The sequence below is a fragment of the Taeniopygia guttata genome, chromosome 4A (genome assembly GCF_048771995.1).
Source record: "Taeniopygia guttata chromosome 4A, bTaeGut7.mat, whole genome shotgun sequence".
Lineage (NCBI taxonomy): Eukaryota > Metazoa > Chordata > Aves > Passeriformes > Estrildidae > Taeniopygia > Taeniopygia guttata.
The window spans coordinates 3926097-3947189 of NC_133029.1; the positions used below are offsets into that span (position 1 = coordinate 3926097).

Consider the following 21093-nt stretch of genomic DNA (forward strand, 5'->3'; position numbering starts at 1 on the left):
CACCTTCCACTGTCCCAGGCTGCTCCCAGTCCTGTCCAACCTTGGGCACTTCCAGGGATCCAGGGGCAGCCACAGATGCTCTGGGCACCTGTGCCAGGGCCTGCCCACCCTCACAGAGAACAATTTCATAATTTCCTCCTCAAATCGACGCGTTAAGTCATACAAAAACACACGTGCTTGCATTGAAGCGACTCGCGTTTGGCTCAGTAGGTGGAATGCCGCCATGTGACTGTAATTAAGAAGCTTATTGATGGATGTAGGTGCTTCGTATGTATATATACTCCCTGCTGCATCCCGCAGCATCCCCGCATGGCAGCTCAGGGCCGGGTCTGTGGATGAGCGGGACAGCAGAGGGGTGAGGGACGCTGAGGCCGAGGGGCTGCCGGGCTGCAGGGGGACGGACCCGGGACACCGCGGGGCTCTCCCGGAGCGCTGCGCTCCCTCAGGCGGGGCCGGTGCTCCCCATCCCGGAGCGCTCCCTCAGACGGGGCCGGTGCTCCCCACCCCGGAGCGCTCCCCTGCCTCGGGCGGAGCCGGTGCTCCCATCCCGGAGCGCTGCGCTCCCTCAGGCGGGGCCGGTGCTCCCCATCCCCGAGCGCTGCGCTTCCTTTAGGCGGGGCCGGTGCTCCCCATCCCGGAGCGCTGCGCTCCCCCAGACGGGGCCGGTGCTCCCCATCCCGGAGCGCTGCGCTCCCCCAGACGGGGCCGGTGCTCCCCATCCCGGAGCGCTGCGCTCCCTCAGGCGGGGCCGGTGCTCCCCATCCCGGAGCGCTCCTCTCCCCCAGACGGGGCAGCCGCTCCCCCCCGAGCGCTCCGCCGCTCCCCCCCGAGCGCTCCGCTCCCTCGGGCGGTCCCGCCGCTCCCCCCCGAGCGCTCCGCCGCCTCCCGCGGCCGCCGGAACCCCACAGCCGCTCCCGCCCTTTCCGCCGGCGGCGCGCGCGTGACGGCGCCTCCCAAGATGGCGGACAACCTGCCCACAGAGTTCGATGTGGTGGTGGTGGGCACCGGTACGGGCGGGATGGACACGGGGAGGGGCCGAAGCTCGAGCGGGCGGCGGGGGGACGCGGGTCCCCGGCTGAGGGGCGGTAGCGGCGCCCGGGGAGGGCGGGCAGGGTGTGCGAGTGGCTGCTGAGGTACCTGCGGGGACGTTTCCGTGGCACCGGCGGGGACATTGCTCCCGGCGTCCCGGGCAGCGCAGCCCGCTGTGGGGGTGCTGCTCACACTCCAGTGGCCAGATTTGCGTAAAAATAGAGTTATCACTGAGGGCCGTGTGGGGCTGGCCCTGAGAGGGATTTGCCAGGACCCCCGGCCTTGTGAGCGGGCACAAACCTCTAACCCCGCTGAGATCGGGGCTGCTCTGGTGCCTCGGAAAGCCCCGTGTGACTCTGCCTGCCCTGCCAGCCCTTATCCCGAAACACCTTCCTGCTCCTCAGGTTTGCTTTTGTGCAGGGAAAATAGCTCTGAAGAGCTGAACTTCTGTCTCATTGCAGTATATGTGCTATAGGCTGATAATATGTTTTTTATAATATCCTGCAATACAAGTAGTTTTAAATCTTCTAAATCAGTTTTCTGATTTCTACGCCTGCTTTATAAATAACACAAAACTTTTTGACTCTTTCTAATTAAAGTGCATTTCTCTGTCTCTGAATGCTTGCGTATTCCAGACACTTAATTCTAATGTTTCTGCACTTTCTGTATCCTGTGCAACTTCATCCTATTCAGGTGAATAATGATGGAGGCCTGGAGTGTCTCACTGTAACTTACTACAGTCTCACAAACCAAGAGAAATTTTTAAATACTCCTTCAGAACTAAGATTCTTGGTGCTTGTGTAGCAAAATAATCTTGAATTATTGGAATAGATTTCTGTTTGTAGAACACAGTTTGTAGAACCAATTTCAGTTTGTAGAACCAATCTGACCTGGTTCAGATTGGTTCTACAAACTGGGTTCTACTGACCTGGTTCAGATTGATCTTGATAAGCCTTAAATTCAGCATTGAGCTCTGGTCTTAAAGTGCATCACTGTTTATAGGTCCCAGATTTACAGTCAGATTTTGTTTGCCTTTGTAAAGAGCTCAGAGTGTTGTTTGGAGCACAAATGGGAAGGCACTTTCAATGTTACTGTTTTCCCTGTGAAATTAGTAATTCTGTTTGCTGATCTGTTAAATTACATCCATGGGAGTTAAGATTCCTAGCACTTTGGAATAGAAAGAATGAATTTCTTAAAGAAATTGCTGATTTCAGTGTTCAGCAGAGATATGTATAATTGTTTAAAAGAGTTCTGATTTACATCTGGAGTTTTTGAATAATTATAAAACCATACTGCCCCCATTGTTTTGACCAACACTGTGCTAAAAATAAAAATTTTAAGTTCTTGGGCAAATTAAGAGATCCCTTCTGTGTCTTAACCCTGTTCTGTGGAGTGGTTTGCAGTAATGACTGACATTTTTAATATGTGCTCAGATTTGAGGACATTTTGAGTGTGTGAGTAGCTTGGTTAATAATGAGAAACTGAAGTATCAAACTGTAAGGGTGAAATATTAAACATTGTGTAACTTCTGTGATTTTTGAGGATGATCCATTCTTTACATCCATGAGGTAAATATGCATAAATTCAGAGTTTTATGAAAATTATATTAATGTTAAGCTATTTACTTCTCTAGCCACGGAGGCAACAAGGACTGTCTGTGCCAGAGAGAGCAGGTCATGTGCAGCCATCAAACCCAATCTTCCCTGCTTTGGAGTGAGGTGTGAAACTGGAGTTTTGATCTTGCAGGAGGGAGGTTCTCTGAGCTAAATTCTCTGAAATACTGCTGTATTTGGGGGTGTTGATTTATATTCAAGGATGCCTTTTTGCCCACCTGTAGAGAGTACTGCTCTAACTAATTCCAAGATTCTCAGAGTTCTGCACTTTAGGAGTTGTTTTGTCTTTGCATTCCTTTTTACTGAGAACATGCATAAGTGGTGATTAGCACTGATGACTGACTGAGGACTTTTAATCTGTATTAAATTTCTCAGTATGGAAGATTGTTCAGAGTAGAAGTTTCATCTCTCTTCTCTTCGGGAAGTGACTCCTGAGGGAATATTTTAGCCTAGTCTTCAGCTCTCTGGTTTCTATTGCTGTCACCAGTGCTGAGTGTAACTATGAATATGCAATTGTCATACCATAATAATTAGAATGTTTGAGTTTAATGGTATTTTTAATGCATTGTAGTAATTGTATTAATTTCTGCATGTGTGGCCTTTTCCTGGTTTTATAACTTGTGCATCTATTAAATTTAGTAATTAGACTGAGTGGTAACATAAGATTTGGATTTGTTTTTATTTCAGGCTCATTTAACTGTTTCCCTGTAGTGAGCTTAGTGCAGATGGAGCCTCAACTAAATTGTAGTCATCAGTGCTTCAGTTAATATCTAGATTCAATTAATTCATCAATATTGCTATGGGAAAAGGAAGTTTTCTTTTAGAAGAAATTCCTTTTCCTTAACTCAGATATTATCTTGCATGAGCAAGTTCAGAGCAGGGTGGATGTGGGTACAAAAATACTCATCCTGGTGGGTACAGCAGCTGAAGTTTTGCTGCTAGCATGGAATTGACGTCCATAGTTGTAAAGAAAACTGGATTATCTCATGACATGAAACTGGTGTGCATATCTTGATGTTTTTCATGGCCAGCACAATATGAGAATTAAAGCTGTTAGGATGTTGTTTTTCTTTACTTCCTTTTTTGTTGCAGCCTTGAAGTGACTCTCCCCTCCCTGCCTCCTCCAGTCTCTCACATCCCTGCTTCCCTGCTTTCTGAACCCAGTGCTGTGCTCCCGTTGCCCATCAGCCAGGCAGGAGTGGGTTTGTTGGATAGTTCTTGGCCAAAGCAGATATTCTCCAGGATCATCAGTCCTCAGGGCAGCTCTGCTGTTTGGGAAGGTCTCTTCTCTGTGATTTTTGGTCTAAAAGCAAAACTGGGGGTCAGTGGCTGACCTTTTGTCTTTGGACAGTTGTGAAATAGGAAAATTCATAGGCAAAACATTCAGCAGTGCTGAGTTTAGGGCAGAAACCCCTGTAAGTGCCAAGATTTGCAACTTTGTGGCTGTGCAGAGTGGTGTGGATGCAGGTGCAGGGTCATGTTTACCTTGGAATTTCTTCAGGGAATTGGATTGTATTCAGCCTGGACTTCTTGTCTCTGACACTCCCCAAGACCTGTGCTAACTGCTGGGAAAGTTGTAAAGGTGTATTGAAAGGTGTTGTATTCACAAGTTTGTCTGCTAGTAATTCTATTTTTTTTCCTAAAAAAGAGTTATTCTTTATAAAAGCAGTCACAGTAAATATTCTAGTTCTATGCAATTTTCTTTCCATTCTGGTTTTCAGTGGTTATAAATAACACATGAAATGACTTTCAAGGTAGAAAGCAGGAATCCATTTTGAAATATTCTATAAAATAAGGAGTGATTTATGGTTTCATATGATTTTGGCTGAAAGCGCTCGGGCTTTGCCAGGTCATCAAAGTCCTGTCAGAAGAATCTATTATTTATTGTTCGATATGCTGGGAGTGGTGTAAGTACTTTATGTTTATCTTATGTAAGTGTAGTGTGTTAGGAAAAACCACTTCCAGATACTAACACAATTTTGAAAATATACCTTACAAATAAACTAACCCAAATATTACAGATGCGAATTTTAAAGTAAACACTGAAGATTGATTTAAAAAAATTCTAATAGTTTTATTGTTGCAGGATATTTTTAGCATGTGACTAAAATACTTTGTAATACATCATTTGGGCAGATATTTTGGTTGCATTATCTTATATAACTGCACAGTGTTCAGTTTATATCAGCAGCTATTTAGAGTTGATGAAAGCTTGATGGAAAACCAGCTGAAGATGGATATTTTTTGACGTCAGTGGTCATTGTGGACTAACACAGTGGCACTGACTTGTAATGTTGATGTCTGGAAGGAGGAAATAGACCCATGTTTTATAATCATTTGTACATAAGTCATTGCCTGTCCATTTAAATGTCAAACAAAATGAACACTGACTCACAGTCCTGTCCCGTGTCCTGTGTGTGTGTGTCCCCCTTTATTTTTTTCAGTATTCTCCACATGTAAATAAATCTTTATCTTCTTTACTGATCCTTTTAACCTGACTAGAATTGAGGGATTGTGTGCTGGCCTGGCTTCCAGTCTGGATTTTGGGGTGTAGCAGAGGTGCTGCCTGGGAGGTTTAGGCTCCCACTGGTTTCTTTCCCAGTTACTGTGCAGTGTCCCTGGCTGCTCTGGTGGGAGAGCTCACTGTTCTGTGAATCCTTTGTTGTCCTTCTCAGCCTGTTCGTGTTCTGCAGCTTTTCCAGATTATATTGCTGATCTTACAGAATCAGAGCCTGTAGGACTCCTGTGACTCTACTGTGAAAAATACAGAGTAGGTCATCTGCATATCAAGGTGAAAAACTCCTTTAGAAAAAGGCTTAGTAAGGTACTTTGAAATTCCAGTCTGAGTGAGGAACAGTGGAAAGCCGGGTTTGTGTATGCCAGCAGGAAATGTGGTTCTGCTGCCTGGAGAGAGGCGGTGGGTCCGCTCCTCCTGCAGAGCTGCTATGGGCTGTGCCAGAGCACCCTGGGGGAGAGCCCCTGCTGCTGCCTGGGAGCTGCCTGGAGCTGCTGCTGCAGGAGGAGAAACTTCACTATCCTTTCCTTAAATGTGTACAAATGTGTAAAGAGCAAGGAGAACAAGCTCTTTTCCCATGGGGAAGCAGAAGAGGAAGTGAAATTATTAGAAGACTTGAGTGAATATAAAACTCAGTATGTGTCTTGCTATGCAGATCTTTAAACTCAAATGCTTTGCTTTATCTGCAGCTATTGCTTTAAACCAAAGATTGGACTCAGAGCTGTAGTTTGTGCTAGAGAACATTGCTTGGTGTGAGTATAATTTTTAGTAAGAAGTTAAATTTTTATTTCAAGTCTAAATGCTTGTGTTCCTTTTGTAAATAATGTTCATTTACACCAACTGTGAGATTGAATGGTTTTCATTGCCAAGTTCCTCTGATGAGACACAGATAACTGTATGCAATTACAGGGTAGGAGAAGAAACGTTTTACTTTTGACTTCTTTCTTGACACATTCTTACTTTTTTTAGTGGGTTGGCATTTTTATGCCATTCTCTGTAATGCAGAAGTGTTTTCTGATACTGCTCTGCAATATGAGCAAATATTAAAATGAATCAATTTTAATCATCTTTACCTTAAAATATTATATACAATAAGTATTTTAATTTGCAATTAAATTATGAAATGCTTTTAAAATGTCACATATACCAAAAACACACTAGGAGTATTTTGTAGTGAGTTCTTCCAGAGTCAGCTGCTCTTCTCTACTTAGAAGTTCAGATGCAAACAAAATGTATTGCAGCTGGTCAACTGTCTGACTCCGGAAGATTGTTTTGAAATTATCTGTGCTCCAACGTTTTTATATATTTCCCTTCAACATTTTATATTATGAAAAAGCCACTTGTGATTTATTTAGTGGATGGAGTGAAGCAAATTAAACATTTAAGCCTTTTCAAGATAGATCTTGTGTAATTCAATAAAAACTTATCATCTGGATGACTGCAGAGCAGTTTGCAGTGAGCAGCTCAGGAATAAGATGCTCCCAGAGACGTGGAGTTGTTTAGTTTAGAAATTGCTCGGGGCAGTGACTGCGTCCTCTTCAGGGCACTGCAAGAGGCAGTGCAGCACTAGAACAGCAAGTACAGCTGCTAAGCAGGAGACACAATGTGTAAGCCTAAAATGAATTTTTGGTCACACAGAGGTGAATTATAAGTTTTCATTATTTCATAAGACTTCAGAAATTAATTGGCCTTTTTTTAATTTCTCTGTTACTGAGTTTTCTGAAGGGGACCTATTTTGCACGACTCTCTGAGCATCCAGTCAGAGGCAGTTCAGCTTTCCATGCTTGCCATTTTGCTAAGCAGGCTTTTCCAGGTTAGTTTTTTTTCCTAGATAGAGAAGGCCAATAACTATATTGTAATTGTCCAGAACCCTCTTTCTTGGAAAAGGCTTTTGTTCAGTAACCACGATGTAAGACAGGTCACACATAGGAGTAACTTGCATTTGACAAAGCTTCCTTCCTCTTTTCCCTGTGCCCTTGTTTCTGTTGCAGAAGAGAATTCAGAAACTGGTGCCATGTGACAGTCTTATTTATATCTTGGATTTCCTAAGGTGTTGTCACCCGAGAGCAAAGGGTGTCCTGTTCCAGCAGGTTGTTGGGAGCCTCCCCAAAAGCTGGGATGCACCAGCCTCACGTTCCAGCCACGCTCCCACTCTTACCACTGGGTATGTGGGGGGCCACGGTGTCTTAGAAGGGTTGGTGAAGAAAATTGATGCCAGCTTTCAAGAGCAAGGAAGCTAATTCAGGGAACAATTTCATCCAAGGTTAATGGAAGAACAGACCTCCAACACAGTATCAATTGGATTGAGCTTAAAGCAATCAGTTATGCCCTGGTAGCTATAACTCGGCCCAGGTCAGCCAGGCAGCACTGGTGATGTTTTACAACACTTTCTCAGTGGCTTTTATCAATAGGGAAGGAGAAACAAGTTTTTCAATTCCATTTCTAGAGTAATACTTTCTGTGCCCCAATGAGGGAAAGAAAAGCTTTTTTGGGAACTCCAAAGAAAGAGTAGTTGTAGATTCTATTCCAGATAGTTTATAGAGGGAGCGAAATGAACTATATATATAAACGTGGGGGACAGCTGAGTGTGGAGCTCTCACATTATGGCTCTGTGCAGCCAGGGTCTCATGGCAGTCCAGAGGTGTGTGCTGCACTTATCTATTTTCTCCTTGTCTCCTTGGTCACAATGGTAGTGTTTTGAGCTCTTGCTTCCAAAAATTTAACTTGGAAGACTTGGCCTTTCTAGGCTATGAAACATCACAGAAACTGCTGCAACTGTTCATCCTTCCTTCTGCCCCTGGAGGTTAATTCTGTGTTAAACCTTCACATGCTATGGAAGGTCAACAGTGAAAACTATTTTCACTTTTTCTGCTTTATCAATTCAGAGGAGGATTTATTTTTTAATCCATCAAAAAAGTAATCATTGAAACTAGAAATTTTGAAGGGAAGTTGTAGCTATTTTCCTGGAAAATTTGTCATGCCTGTTTTACACTTCCTTCTTTGTATTGACACAAACATTTGTACGTTTGGACAACACCATGGAACAGCTCTCCCAAAAAGCAACCATTTATTTGATTTGGAAGGAGGTCAGGAGGGGCAGATGATGAGGGCAGAGGTTGCTCATCTTTATTTTGATGATTGTATTGGCCTTTGCTGGTCTGAAGAGTTGGTGAAACTGGTCTGGTGCACACAGCTCCCAGGGGATGTTTTCTAGACTGCAAGGTTTATTTGTTGGTGAAGGCACCGTTCTGTCTGAGGAATAGACAGCACAGGCCTGGAATCTGCTGGAGATGATGTTTGTCATGGGGTGAGCCAGAGTAGATTGTGTCCTTCCACTGCTGCTTTTTCCCCTTCATGTCTGTCTCTGCAGTTGCACCAGTGCAGCCGCTTCTGGTGCTGCTGGAAATCAGATCAGCCAAACACTCCTTTCAACATCCTTAAATCTCATCCCTTCATTGAATACGTGGCCTAAGTGTCTCCTAATACCAGTCCCTAGAGTTTTAATTGCTGTTCCTGAATTACTTGCTTAAACAGCTAACAGATCATTGAAAAGAGATTTGAGGGAAGTTAGTGCTACAGAGCTTAGCTGGTGAGCTGTCCTGGTTTTCTGAACCTGCTCCAGAATCCACGGCATGTAACTGGGCATGTGAAATCTGGTGAGTGGGAGCAGACATTACAGAACAGCCCCATTTATTTATTGGACTCCAGTGGGATCCTGTGCCATTCCAAGCATGTATTGCTGGTAGAGATATCACAGCTTTTTGGTGTGCTTTTTTGCTACATTTTTAATATTGTGAAAACATACTAATTTGGTAGAGTGTATTTACATAATGTGGGAGATTTTGATAGGGATACCACTCTAAGGACAATCACAGTCTTTTTGTTCACTTTGAAGTGAACAAAAATGCCCAGAAATGCCCTCAGGTAATACCTGTCTGCATTACCAAGGATGTGGTTACAGAGCACCCACTAAGCTTTGAGTGTCATTGTGCTGGCAATTACTCAGTCTGGTTATGAGAGCAGGGTGTGGAGAGAAGATGCTGGTGCCAAGCTTTAACTCAGTAGTGTTTGCAAGTGGTATGTGCCATAGAGTTACTAAAAAAAAATTAAAGTTGCAATTAAGAGTCAGTAAAATGTTAAAGAGCACAAAATAGTGTTCATTATTTCAGTTGCATGAGACTGCAAAAAATTTCAGTAATTCACATTGTAACATTTCTTTTGTTTGAGTTGCCTGCTTCTGACCAAGTTCTACCATTATTGCAATTTTTAAATATATCATTGCATGCTAAGTTCTAAAAACTGCACGTGTCATTTCAGGTTTGCCTGAGTCCATTATTGCAGCAGCATGTGCCAGAAGTGGCCAGAGAGTTCTTCATGTGGATTCGTAAGTTACTCCAGTAATTTCCTTTTTGAGAGCTAAACTGACTGGAAGGGTTTCTGTGTCTCTGTCAGTGTGGGCTGCAGGACTCCTGTCTCTTCATCTGGCACCAAGTAATGTTATGTTTCTGTCTCTGCCTTATTTTGGGGGTGTTATTTCCATCAATAGAGCAGGCAGTTTTTGGAAGCTAGCTCAGGGATTTGGAACATCAGTGCTGTGGTGAAGGATGCTGTGATGGCTGCTTCTTTGCAACAGGCAGGAATGGCTGCACGTTTAGTGCCCTTGATTCTCATTCCTGACAATAATTATCCCATTCTCTTTTTGAGAATGACTTGTGTTATTTCAGTTTTCTCTTTTCATTTGCTATCAAAGTCTGTAATAGTATCGGCCACTGGAACTTTGATTTTTGTTATCCATGCCTGTTTTTAGCTATGGTGAATATTGCCTTTTAACAATGTAAGTTGTTCCCCTCATTAAAGATCAGAATTATTAATTAATTTTTTTCTCAGTGTATAAAGAAATGAGATTTGGGGTTACTGAAATAGCTGTGTTAGATGTGCTACTTTGATTAATCTGTTGTTCCTTACAAAGGCCTGAGTTAAGTCAGGCACCAGGTATTGCACACATGCATGCATAAAGTCTTTGTTTATAGTTTACTTGCTCTCATTACCTTGTGTACCTTATTTTATTACTTTTAATCTCCAGCCATGTTTGCATTTATCATAATATACTGCTTAGGTGATTATGGGAGATAGTTTTGAAGTGGCTTATTATAAAATACTGAGTTCTGAGTTTGATTTATAAACACTGTCCAAGCATTGCCATCAGCAGTAGCTAATCTTATTCAAAATAGTCACTTCACTGCAGTGTTGCCATAAATTGCTGTAGACTGATTTTAAACTGAAGTTAGCTTCTGCCAACTAGTAATTGAAGGAGCTCTATTTCTCTGTGCCAGCTATCTGTCTCAATAAACATAAAATCTGTGGTTCTTCTCAGAGAGCTACATTTACTGTAGATATTAATGAGCTGTTGACATGTGAGATTTCAAGGATATTTGTTAAATGATTTAGAAATGTAATTTGCAATTTAAAATGTGGAGATTGGCACTTAGTTTAAATTTGAACCTGCTGGAGAAAGGTAGATCAAGACTAAAAGTACATTACTTGAAGTGAATATGCTTCCTGTACTAATTGTGCACATGCAAAAGACTTTCTCCTGACCACTTGCTCAAGTTTCTGCTTTTGGTCTTTTGTTTATTTGCCTCTTTTAATTCTGTATCTGTAGTTATGCACCAGTTTGGTTACTGAGGATGAGACAGGGGTGAGGCATGTTTAGCTACATTTTGTATTTGATATTCAGCATCTGGAATACAGCATTTGTAGGCTGCAGTTTATTGTCTACATTCTTCCTCATTGGCTTATTTATCTTTCCACATAGAATTTAATTCAAAGGCAAAGGAGGGTCTAGATGCAGAATTTTAACTTCTCTTCTGTGAGAAGTAGAGCAAACTGGGCATGTTTTGCTTCTTTACACCTGTTACCTTTCTTATTTTTTGCCAATACTTTGCCTGTAGAGCACTCAAGTGTTCCTTGTGTCCAAAATGTTTTATTTGAGCATCCGGAAGTGTGCTGGACCTTATTCCTGTACCCCCCCCCAGTCCAAGATCCTTATTTTTGTAGTTTGTTCTACTTTCTGCTAGATAATTTGTCTCACTCTTTTTTTCAGAACTTGTAAAATATATGTTGTAATAGACCCTGTGTATCCATACAGCCCTTTTTTGGATCTTTAACTGCTGTGAGGTGAGGGAGCTGTGGGAGTACAGCAGCCAGAGAGCAAAACAGGTGCTTCTCTAGGCAGGTCAATTTCTTGGAAGAAAAATAAGGAAATTATTTAATTTCAATTAGGAAAACTAGGGAAAAATTTGTTAATTCTGGTATCTTTTGAGTTTTTTTTAAAAAGTCTTTTTTCTGTTTATTTTGGTTTAGGATGCAATCTCACAGCAAAGGTGTTGGAGAGTAAAACATGGTCTTAGCTGGGCCATGGTAATTCCCTTTGGTCATGTTCATATCCCAGGATCTAATGTGATGTAGCACAAGTGACTGCCACCATTATCCACCCTTTTTCTGAAGGATCTCCGGAGCTGTTTGCGTTAAACCCCTCCTCTTGAAAACCAGGCAGCTCCTAAACACCATCACTGGGTTCTGGGAATCTTTAATACATCTGCCTGTGCACTAATAGGTAGCACAGGAAACTTTATGGGTTTGAAACATAAATCATTTTGTGTTCAGATCCTTAAAATCGATGTGGCAGTAACTTCCTGTGCAAAAGACAGCTGCTCTGATGGGTCAGGACTTCTTTCTGGAAGATCAGGTGCTGGACAGACACATCCAGGCAGCTCTTGGGGGAAATCCTGAGGCATCAGCAGCTTCTGTGCAGGCAGCAGCAGCTTTGAGTGTCGCCGTGGGGGCTGTGGCCTGGCAAGGGCCAGCTCCCCAGCAGGCACCAGCCAACAAATGCATTTGCTGGTCTTGCATTTTCATTGGGAATCTCCTGCTTTCACAAGTGTCCAGTTTCTCAAATTGCAGTCTGTCTGCAGAAGGGCACATTAGATATTTTCTTGGTTCAGCTCGAGATTGGTAATCAGTCAGAAACAATTTGTGATTTCAGTGTTCCAGATTGGAATTAGCCAATTATTTCAGTCCTGGTAACTGAAGAAACAAGTGAAAAAGTAGCACAGGACAAGAGACAAGGTATTTACAGAGTTAAAATTTAGCTACATTTCCAAAAGTTTGCAAAACTTTTTTCTGCTGTTAGCTCCGAGCTGTAGTGTTACAGTGAGCTCATGGGCACTCTGTGCCCCCTTCCCCAGGACCCTGTGACTCTGATCAGATAACCCTGGACCCCTCCTCCCTGCCCCAGCGGGGTTGGTGGAGAGCCAGAGAAGCCCACCCTGTCCAAAGTCTATATAGACCCCTGACATTTCCTGTTCATCCTCTTTTGCCCCGCTCTCCACATGGACATCACAGAATAAAGAGAGCTGAACCAACATATCTCGGGGTAAGAGCCTCTTCTGGAAATCTTTGCCATCTCCTGATATTCCTCCCCTCAAAGCCTCAGATCTCTGGGCTAGCCTGATAATTCAGGGGGACTGTGAGGGGGGGAACATCACTGCAGATTAGAGATTTGAAAATGCTGAAGGGAAAGGAGCAGTGATGTAATTCAGGTGAAATGCAGGTAATACAGGAGGAGTTGAACAAATATAATTTAGGAAATCATGTAGGGTAGGGAAGGAAAACATCTCTGCTCTAACTTGGTAGAAAAAGTACTTTCCATCTCTGCTGTTACACCTTCAAAACGATTCCTGTTCTTAGTTAGGGGATAATTGGATTATAACCCTAAGAAAGGGAGAGAATATCCATCTTTGTAGTTTGCTAATATAGCAAGAGAAGAGGGGAGCTTAGGCCTGGAGATTTTGGGACAATATTTTAGCTTTAATTAGGCTTTGATCTTGACCATTACTTAAAGGAATTCCTCAGTTCATCTTCAGGGCAATTATAACAAAAATATTTGGTTACAAAGGAGTCCTAATTGTAAAACCATTAGTCAGCTCTTCTCAGAATTCCTCTTCAAGACTTGCTATAAACTTTGCTCATTATGTCAGTAATCATGTCTGCTCTGTCTTCCTTCTGTAATGTTTTCAGATGAGAAAATTAAGCAATCCTGGTTCATCATGTAGCACAGTGAAACTAATTAAAATTCCAGGATAAAAAAAAATCTGGAAGTTGCTACTTGAGGAGATGAATATTTGAGGTGGCATTACCCAGCTTGGGAAGGGTGCTCAGACACCAGAGGAAAGGAGGGACAGCTATAGTTCATTTTCCTGTGGAGAGGGGCTGTCCCAGCTCCTCAGAATGGATGAAGCTCCACAGTAGGGTCATGCAGTGCTTTGTTGAACACACTGGGTTGCCTCAACATGGGTAAAACAAATAATTTCAAAGGAAAACCAGGGTGATGAACAGAGTAATGTTCACATGAAAGATGTCTGACAGCTCACAAACAAACTTTCGTAACTTTCTGTGAAAGTAATGTTAACTTCTCTTACTGAAAGTTCTAACTTTAAATAGTCTAAATATGCATGACTTAATATTGGTGTAGATTGAAGAAACCCACTCCTAATTTTAGTCAGGTTTTTTCTGGGATTTTTGTGATCATGGCACTGCGTGCTCCAACAGCTATGTATTGTATTCCATATTCAAGAAACTTGCAATCAGAGCAGCACATTTCCTTAAAAATAAATCTTCATGGCCATGGTTTTTAGAAATCCCAGAAATGACAGATAATACGTGGATATTGAGTTTTTTATTCTGTAGAATCTGAAGAAACATGAAAAAATTACCCTGCACCACTGACAGCTTAAACAAAGCTAGAAGTTACCACATACAACTGTCAGTGTCTCTTACAGATTGCAATCTCACAGAATTGGGCATTTCATGGATTTAATGCTCATTGCTTTGTGTTCTCTGTGATTCCAAACAGCAGTAGCTCTGGAGCTCACCGTGTCAGTCACACAAAGTAAGGATGAACTCCTGTTCCAGGGGGTTGGAGCTCCTGCCTGGGAACCATGTGCAGAAGGAGCTGTGCTGTCACTGCTGCCCAATCCCTTGTTGGAGCCACCTTTATTCAGTGAATGCTGGATTCTGTTGTCTTTGCAAAAGATGTCCTATTTATGTTCTTCACTATTGCCTTGCAGGAGCTGAAAGACTTTTTTAGGTCAGTTTGTAGTCAGGAGCAATTAGGCAGTGCTCAGCAGACATCTGTCCTTCATATGCTAAGTAAGCACCGTGGTCCAGAGCAGCAGCTCTGGTGCTGAGCAGGGCTGACACTCCTGATGAAGTCTTTGTCAGTGCAGATAAGCCCTGTCAAAAGCATCCCATCGTAAATCTAGTCAGGAGAATCTAACCTGAATTTAGCTTTTCACTGTTATCACACTGATCTCTACAATTTAAAAGTGGAGGAGGTTATGATAAGATTGATTTAACAGCCTTCACATTATTCTTTAAAATGCAAACCCTATCTTCCTCCCTACTTTTTTTTTTTTTTTTAGTGTATGCAATAACATTAGCTATCTGTTCAGGAGGGTATTTTTGGTATCTTTGAGGGTTCTGAAGAGCCAGTACACATTGCCAGAAAACAGAGATAAATCCTGAAATAACTTTAATTTTGCAAGGACTGGTGACTTTTTAAAATGTAATTGCTCTATTATTTTTCTTCTCAGAGTTGTTAAATATTTAAGATGTGCTATGCATGACAACAAAAGCCAACTAATCCAACAGATGTTTAGAGAAATATTGGTAGAGAAATTTTAAAAAGAGAGAGCAGAAATTTCCTTTAATTTACAGCATAACTATTAATTTTCTGTGATTTAAAAGCAGTAAATAATCTTTTTCAAACAAGAAGGTGGTAAATAGAAACTGGGAAGTGCTCAGGGAGGGATGATCACTTTGTACAAATTCAGTTCCTTTGGCTCCACCTGCAGTACATGCAGTTCAATGTGTGTTTCGCCAGAGCATCTTCACAGCCTGTAATAGGCAAAATACGTTGTGTAAGCAGTAAATAAACAATAAAGTGCACTTTCCTGTATTTGACATAATGGATAAGATAGCCAGTTTTGGCCAAAAAGCAGTATTATCTCTGTTTTCCTCTTCTTCACACCATCCCATGTATTGTTCTCAGCATTATCCATTTACCCTACAAATAATTTGATTTTGGACTATAATGTGTGTGGTCAGAGATGCATACAAAGAGGAATTTCATTAAGAGTTGTGAAATAATAATTTTTATCTATTTTGCATCTGAAAAATCTTGCCATGTAAAATGTTTTGAATGTATCAGACTTGGTTGTTTTTTCTTTAAATCTGACAAAGTTGTTTTACCTGTCCAACAAGTTCTCCTTTTGTTTTTTTCTTTACAGGAGAAATTACTATGGTGGAAACTGGGCCAGCTTTAGTTTTTCAGGATTATTGTCCTGGATTAAAGAAAATCAGGTAAAATTTTCCCAAATTGTTTCTTTTAGGCCTCCTTAACATTGCATCTCTGTTGTTTGCATGATTTATTTCAAGACAAATTACCTCCCTGCTTTTGCTCTTTGGTAATTTGACAGATCAAAGAGGTTTGTAGTTCCCAGCTTTCCTGGCTGAGCCTCACCCCTCTGGCCTGGCAGTCTGAGGCTCTGATGTGCCTGCCTTGTCAATCTGATTGAGACCAGCCTGGTGCTCAGCCACACTCCTGGGTTCTTGAGCTTAAAAAGAAAAATCTCCACCATTGTTTCCGTTCCTTTATGATAATCTGGTATTTTCCATTTCCTCTTTGATTATTTTCCACTCTCTGATGTTTCAGCCCTTTTGTTTTTCTCGTTTGTATTCAGCTGATTCTTCCTTAGAGGCAGAGAAGTGGGTGCTGGATCCTTGCATTGAAATGTCCTGTAACCAGGACAAAAAGATGAATGCTGATAGTGTATTTTTCAATGACCAAAGTTTATCTGATTCATGGCAGTCCACTAGAAATCTTCCAGGGAGGATATTTATTCAGGAGATGGAGCACTAGGGCTGCATTAGCAAATGGCTGCTCTGTTATTTACGGAAATGCTCGGAGCCTGTTGGGCCGTAGAAGATGGAAGTTTCTCAGCTCAGTCTCATGCCTGCTCTTTACACTGTGCTGGCTCCTGGCATAATCAGGGCACTTGCTCAGCGCCAGAGCTTCATATCCTGTGAGTTGCGTTGTATGATTTAGTGATTCCTGTGTGCACAGATTAATGTAATCCCCCAGATCACCAAGTTTTTCCATATGGTCTCCATTCAAAGAGTTTTGTCACAGAATCTGGAACTACCCTGGCTATGGCAAACCTGTCTTTTGTATGTAGATTGTATGTATGTAGATATGAGATTGTATTCCAAGTTACATTCAACTCTCTACTAAAGCCTGGATTTCAGATTACTAGAGCCCATGCTTTAGTACAAATGCTGGCATGGGGTAATAAAGTAACCAGCTCTGATTTAACTCAAAAAATATAAATAAATAAAAAAAAAAAAAACATTAGGACAGTTAAAAGGGTTTTTTTCTTTAGATGGTACATATTATTTGTGTCTGCAGAGATTTATTGTTCAAGAACAGCTTGCACAGTATAATATGTAATATTATACTTGTTCTTTTAAGCAAAAGACAGATCTCAGTGATGAATGTGAGGAATGGAGAAAACTGATCCTTGAGGATGAAGAAGCAATTCCTCTTAGCAGCAAGGATAAAACTATTCAACATGTAGAAGATTTCTGTTTTGGCGAGTAAGTAAAAATGTAGAAATTCATGAACAATTTTATATGCCTGGAGTAAATGATCATATTGTGCTTTTGGTTTTAAGGGTTTCACCATGCTGCCATATTACACATTGTCTCAAAAAGCAACCCTGGCCTCTGAAATGTTCTCATGTCCTTGTGCTTTGTTGAAATCAATTCACTGAAACAACCTGATCCTTCCTAAATGACCTCTCTGGGTGCAGTGTAATTTGTTGGCCAACTTTGTGAGTTTGTGATATACTTCTGAGTAGGAAACAGAAGTGTTGTGTTTAGATATTAGTAGTAGGTGGCAGCTGTGCACTGCCATCAATTAAATTTTTCCATTCTTAATTTGCCTAAAAGCTGCTGTTCTCATAGTCAAAAATTAAACCCCTAATTACATGTAAAATGACCCACATACAAAAGAACAGGAACACAAATGGACAACAGTTCTGAAACTCTGAAATACTTCCTGTGGTAAAATTATAAAGTAATATTTGCCCTTTGTCCTTTTTATATGCAATGAATTTAATTTACTGAAGTTCAATCCACTGAATATAAATTTAACTAACTGAACTGTTATTTATTTATTATTTTTATCTTCTGGATTTTGTACTCAACATTCTCCAGAATTCTTGAGAGGAAATTCTTTGAGATAGTTCTGTAAGTTTAACCTTCAATCCCTAAGAAAATACCATAGGTAGCTAAATGAAATGCTGACACATACTCATAGAGAAATACAGATTTCTTTCTGTAAACACCATAAGTAGAGGAAAAAAAGTGTGAATTACATATGTACAACCTGAAGGTCACAGACTTCAGACTCTTCTAAGGTTCAGTGCTGCACAGTAAGGGTGCTTGACTGGATTGCAGATAAATTAATGCTCATTTTAAAGCAATAGAACTTGGATATTGTAATTGTCATCCTGTTGTCATAATAAATAATGTTCAGAACCAGAATTCAATCAGATGGAAAGGTTTCATAGTCTTTTAATTTTGTGTATAATTTTTGACTGATAGCTGGCTCCCAAATGAGTCCCCCTAGCACTGAGATTTCACACTTAGAAGTGAGATTATGCTTGGGTAAAATGAAGCTTTTAAGCATTCAACTTAGCTCAGTACAGTGCTATCTTGGTCATTACCAAAAAAAACCAAAACATTTCTCCCAAGGAACAAAGATTAATAAACCTGGCAAAGAAAAAGTTCTCCAAAAGAACTTCAAACTTTCTGAGAGTCAATTACTGTGTTTCTGACAATTTACATGTTCTGCCTAGATTCTGTTGTTTTTGCTTAACTTTTGTAACTCCTATGAAGTAACCATTAAACATTTATTTTGAAAGAATAAACAGCTGGGTAGCAGTATAATATACACAGTGCAAATCTGAAATGAATGGCCTTAGAACAAAGTGCATCCATCAAAGGGAAAGAATACTGTGTCTACAACAAGCTGGATTGAAAAAAGGCAAATGGCTGAAAAATAAATAGTGAACACCTGTGCTGAATAAATTAACCAGCTGGTTGGCAATTTTTCATTTGACCTATCTGAAGGGGTTGCTGTTACAAGGCATTAATAAGACACATTCATTTTAAGATATTCCTTTGTTAGTACCATTAATTGATGAATGGTGGAAGATAATATTCTAAATTTACACAACAATTTGTCTGCAGATGTATTATTTTTTTCTGAATTAGGAGAAGAATTGTCTGTACAGAAGTTCAATTTGAGTCATTTTTGTAGACAGTTTCTTACATTATTCAGGGATATTTGGTCCTATAGGAAGGATGTCATGAATTTAGATTATATACAGTTTTTAGACTCTCATTATAAAAAGTGTGAAGCTGCAAACAATGAAGATTTACCTATTCTTTAATGGGAAGTGAATAGAGATTTAAAATATGTAAATATTTCTGTTACGCTGCTTTTCAGAGTAAAATACAGTGTATTATGAATCCAAGTTTATTTTGATTTTAAAAAGTAGTAAGTGTGTTTAAATTGAGATGAACTGTTCATTGAGATTGGGAGAAGCTAGAATGAAATTGTGTGTTATAAAGGTTTAGGATGAGTTAAATAAAAGCTTCATTCTTAGTTACTGAATTACTGGCAAGAGCTTTTGCACTTTTCACAAACACCATATTCCAAAATCCTAAAAAAATCCCAAAATCCAAATAGAACCCCAAAAGTTAATTGACTTTTTTTTTTTATTTTTAGCAGTTTTTTGAACATTTGACAAAGTACTTATCTCTCTTTGATATTTTATAGTTACTTAATGCTGGCAATCTGAAGCAAAAAGACATAATTAATGTACAGAAACAGCCTTCTCTCATTAGTGTTTCCTTGTAGTAGTTCCTGTATTTCCCAGGGCAATATTTTACCCCAGTCATGGCTTAAGTGCTTCCTGGTGACTGTGCCCAGGCTGGGAGATCACTTCCAAACTTTTCATGAGTCCATATGAACTCTATGAGTTCATAAATGAGGAGCAATTTTTAAAGGATACCAGGTTTTTGTTCCTTTTTGAACAGAAATCCCGCCCCTGCTTCCATCGGCAAGGCTGCAGGTGTGTGAGGGAGCACATTGGTATTGATGCTGAGAAATTCCTTGCTGTTCTGGGAATTTTAACCATCCTGTTAATACTCTGTGTTTGCAGGTCACCTTTAAAATCATAGTTCATTAGTTTTCAGCCAAGGTTAAATTGTTTATTCAGGGCATTAATGGCTTGTGGTATAAAGATAAAAAGATAGTTTGGAATTGTTGCTGAACTCCTTTCACTTACAATGACACTGATTTGATTCATCTCAGTGGTAGTGTAAACTAAACCAAGTTCAAAAGTCCTGCTTTCTAAGGGAGGTGTCATTGAAGTTCAACATAAAACAAGAAGATGAGATTAAAAGTGGAGGGCTGCTTTATAAGGGGAATTTTAAAGAAATGTTGTGGAAAGGAAATTAACTGTACAGAGTGAATGTTATGTGGGAATGTCCCTCCTGTGGCTGCCTTCATCCCCTGTGCATGGATTTGGAGCACTTGCATAACAGCATTGCTGCTTGAACAACTAATTAGGATGCAAGGGCAGAGCTGAAACAGGAATTTGAAAGTTTTACTGAAGCTTTGGGTCCAAGTGGTGTGGTTCTCAATGGCCCTGCTGGGATCCTGGCTGCAGAGGAGCTTGGTTGTGTAAAGCTTGTCTGTTTTCTTCAGGGCAGTATCTCAGCTTAATGACCATAATGCATATTTGCTTTTCAACTTCATGGGTTTTAATCCATAGGGAACACCTGGTCAAGTTAATGGTTTTATTTCAAAATAGTCCATTTCTATTGTTTATGTAGCTGTGTTTCTTTTATCATGAGGGCCTTGATTTTAATTTTGAGATACTTCTAGCTTTTGAGTATATGTAAAGTAAAAACTCAAATTTTTGTTGGTGTTTTTTCTCCTCAGTAAAAATAGTCTATTGAATTATAGCTTTGCAGCCAAAGAACCAAAGTTTGTTAGTGGGTGGAGCACCTAAATGGGCCAGGATAAAGAAATTCTAGTGCTTTTCCTAGAAATGCTTGAGGTTGCTGTTCTGGCACTGACTCAAAACTTCAAACAAGTTTTTAAGACTCTTCAAAAAGATTTTTTCCCCCTCTCTTCCCCCTCTGTGTTTTTAATCAGTCAGGATTCAGCTGAAGGTGTTGAAGAAGCTGGAGCACTGCCAAAGCTGCCTGTGTTTGGAGCCCCTGCTGCCCAGGGGGTTTCTCCAGGGCCGGAGAAGGCGAGCCCAGCAGCGGAGGGGATTCCTCTGGGATCAGAGGAGAGTCCAGCAGCAGAGGGGGGTCCTCCAGGGTTGGAGAAAGAGAATCCAGCAGTGGAGAGCCCTGGAGAGGAGCCACAGAGCCCAGAGGCAGAGCAGCCCCCGAGCTGTGAAGGGGACGGGGCAGGAGCTGCTCCCGGCACGGCTGCAGGCGACCCCGCTCCGCAACCGGCCCAGACAGAAGCTGCACCCTCCGAAAACACTGCCCAAGAACCAAAGAAAATCTCCTATTCCCAAATTGTTAGAGAAGGCAGAAGGTTTAATATTGATTTAGTTTCTAAGGTAGGAACGGAATGGCTCTTTTTGTGTAAGTACTTTTACTTTGCTTAAAATGCTGACATTTGTTTTAAAACCCTTCACGTTGAGACAGCACCTTTAAGGCAAAATAGCCAGTCTTGAGAAGTTAGAATTGTTACTCCTAAAACAAACATGAGCTATTTAATGT

General features: G+C 41.0%; 1 protein-coding gene across 4 annotated transcripts in view; it reads left to right on the forward strand.

The window, feature by feature from the left end:
• Positions 1-885: 885 nt before the first annotated feature.
• CHM (CHM Rab escort protein) overlaps positions 886-21093 on the forward strand; it is a 52343-nt gene continuing 32135 nt past the window's right edge. For 2 of the 4 annotated variants that reach the window (XM_030272420.4, XM_030272419.4), the window contains exons 1-5: positions 886-1007; positions 9475-9541; positions 15507-15579; positions 16748-16872; positions 20510-20930. In XM_030272420.4, the coding sequence (XP_030128280.4) occupies positions 959-1007; positions 9475-9541; positions 15507-15579; positions 16748-16872; positions 20510-20930 (735 nt within the window). In that variant the 5' untranslated portion in view covers positions 886-958. Of the gene's footprint in view, positions 1008-7260; positions 7322-9474; positions 9542-15506; positions 15580-16747; positions 16873-20509; positions 20931-21093 lie in introns of those variants that run through there. The other 2 variants (XR_012055938.1, XM_072929026.1) reach the window with 2 other exon arrangements.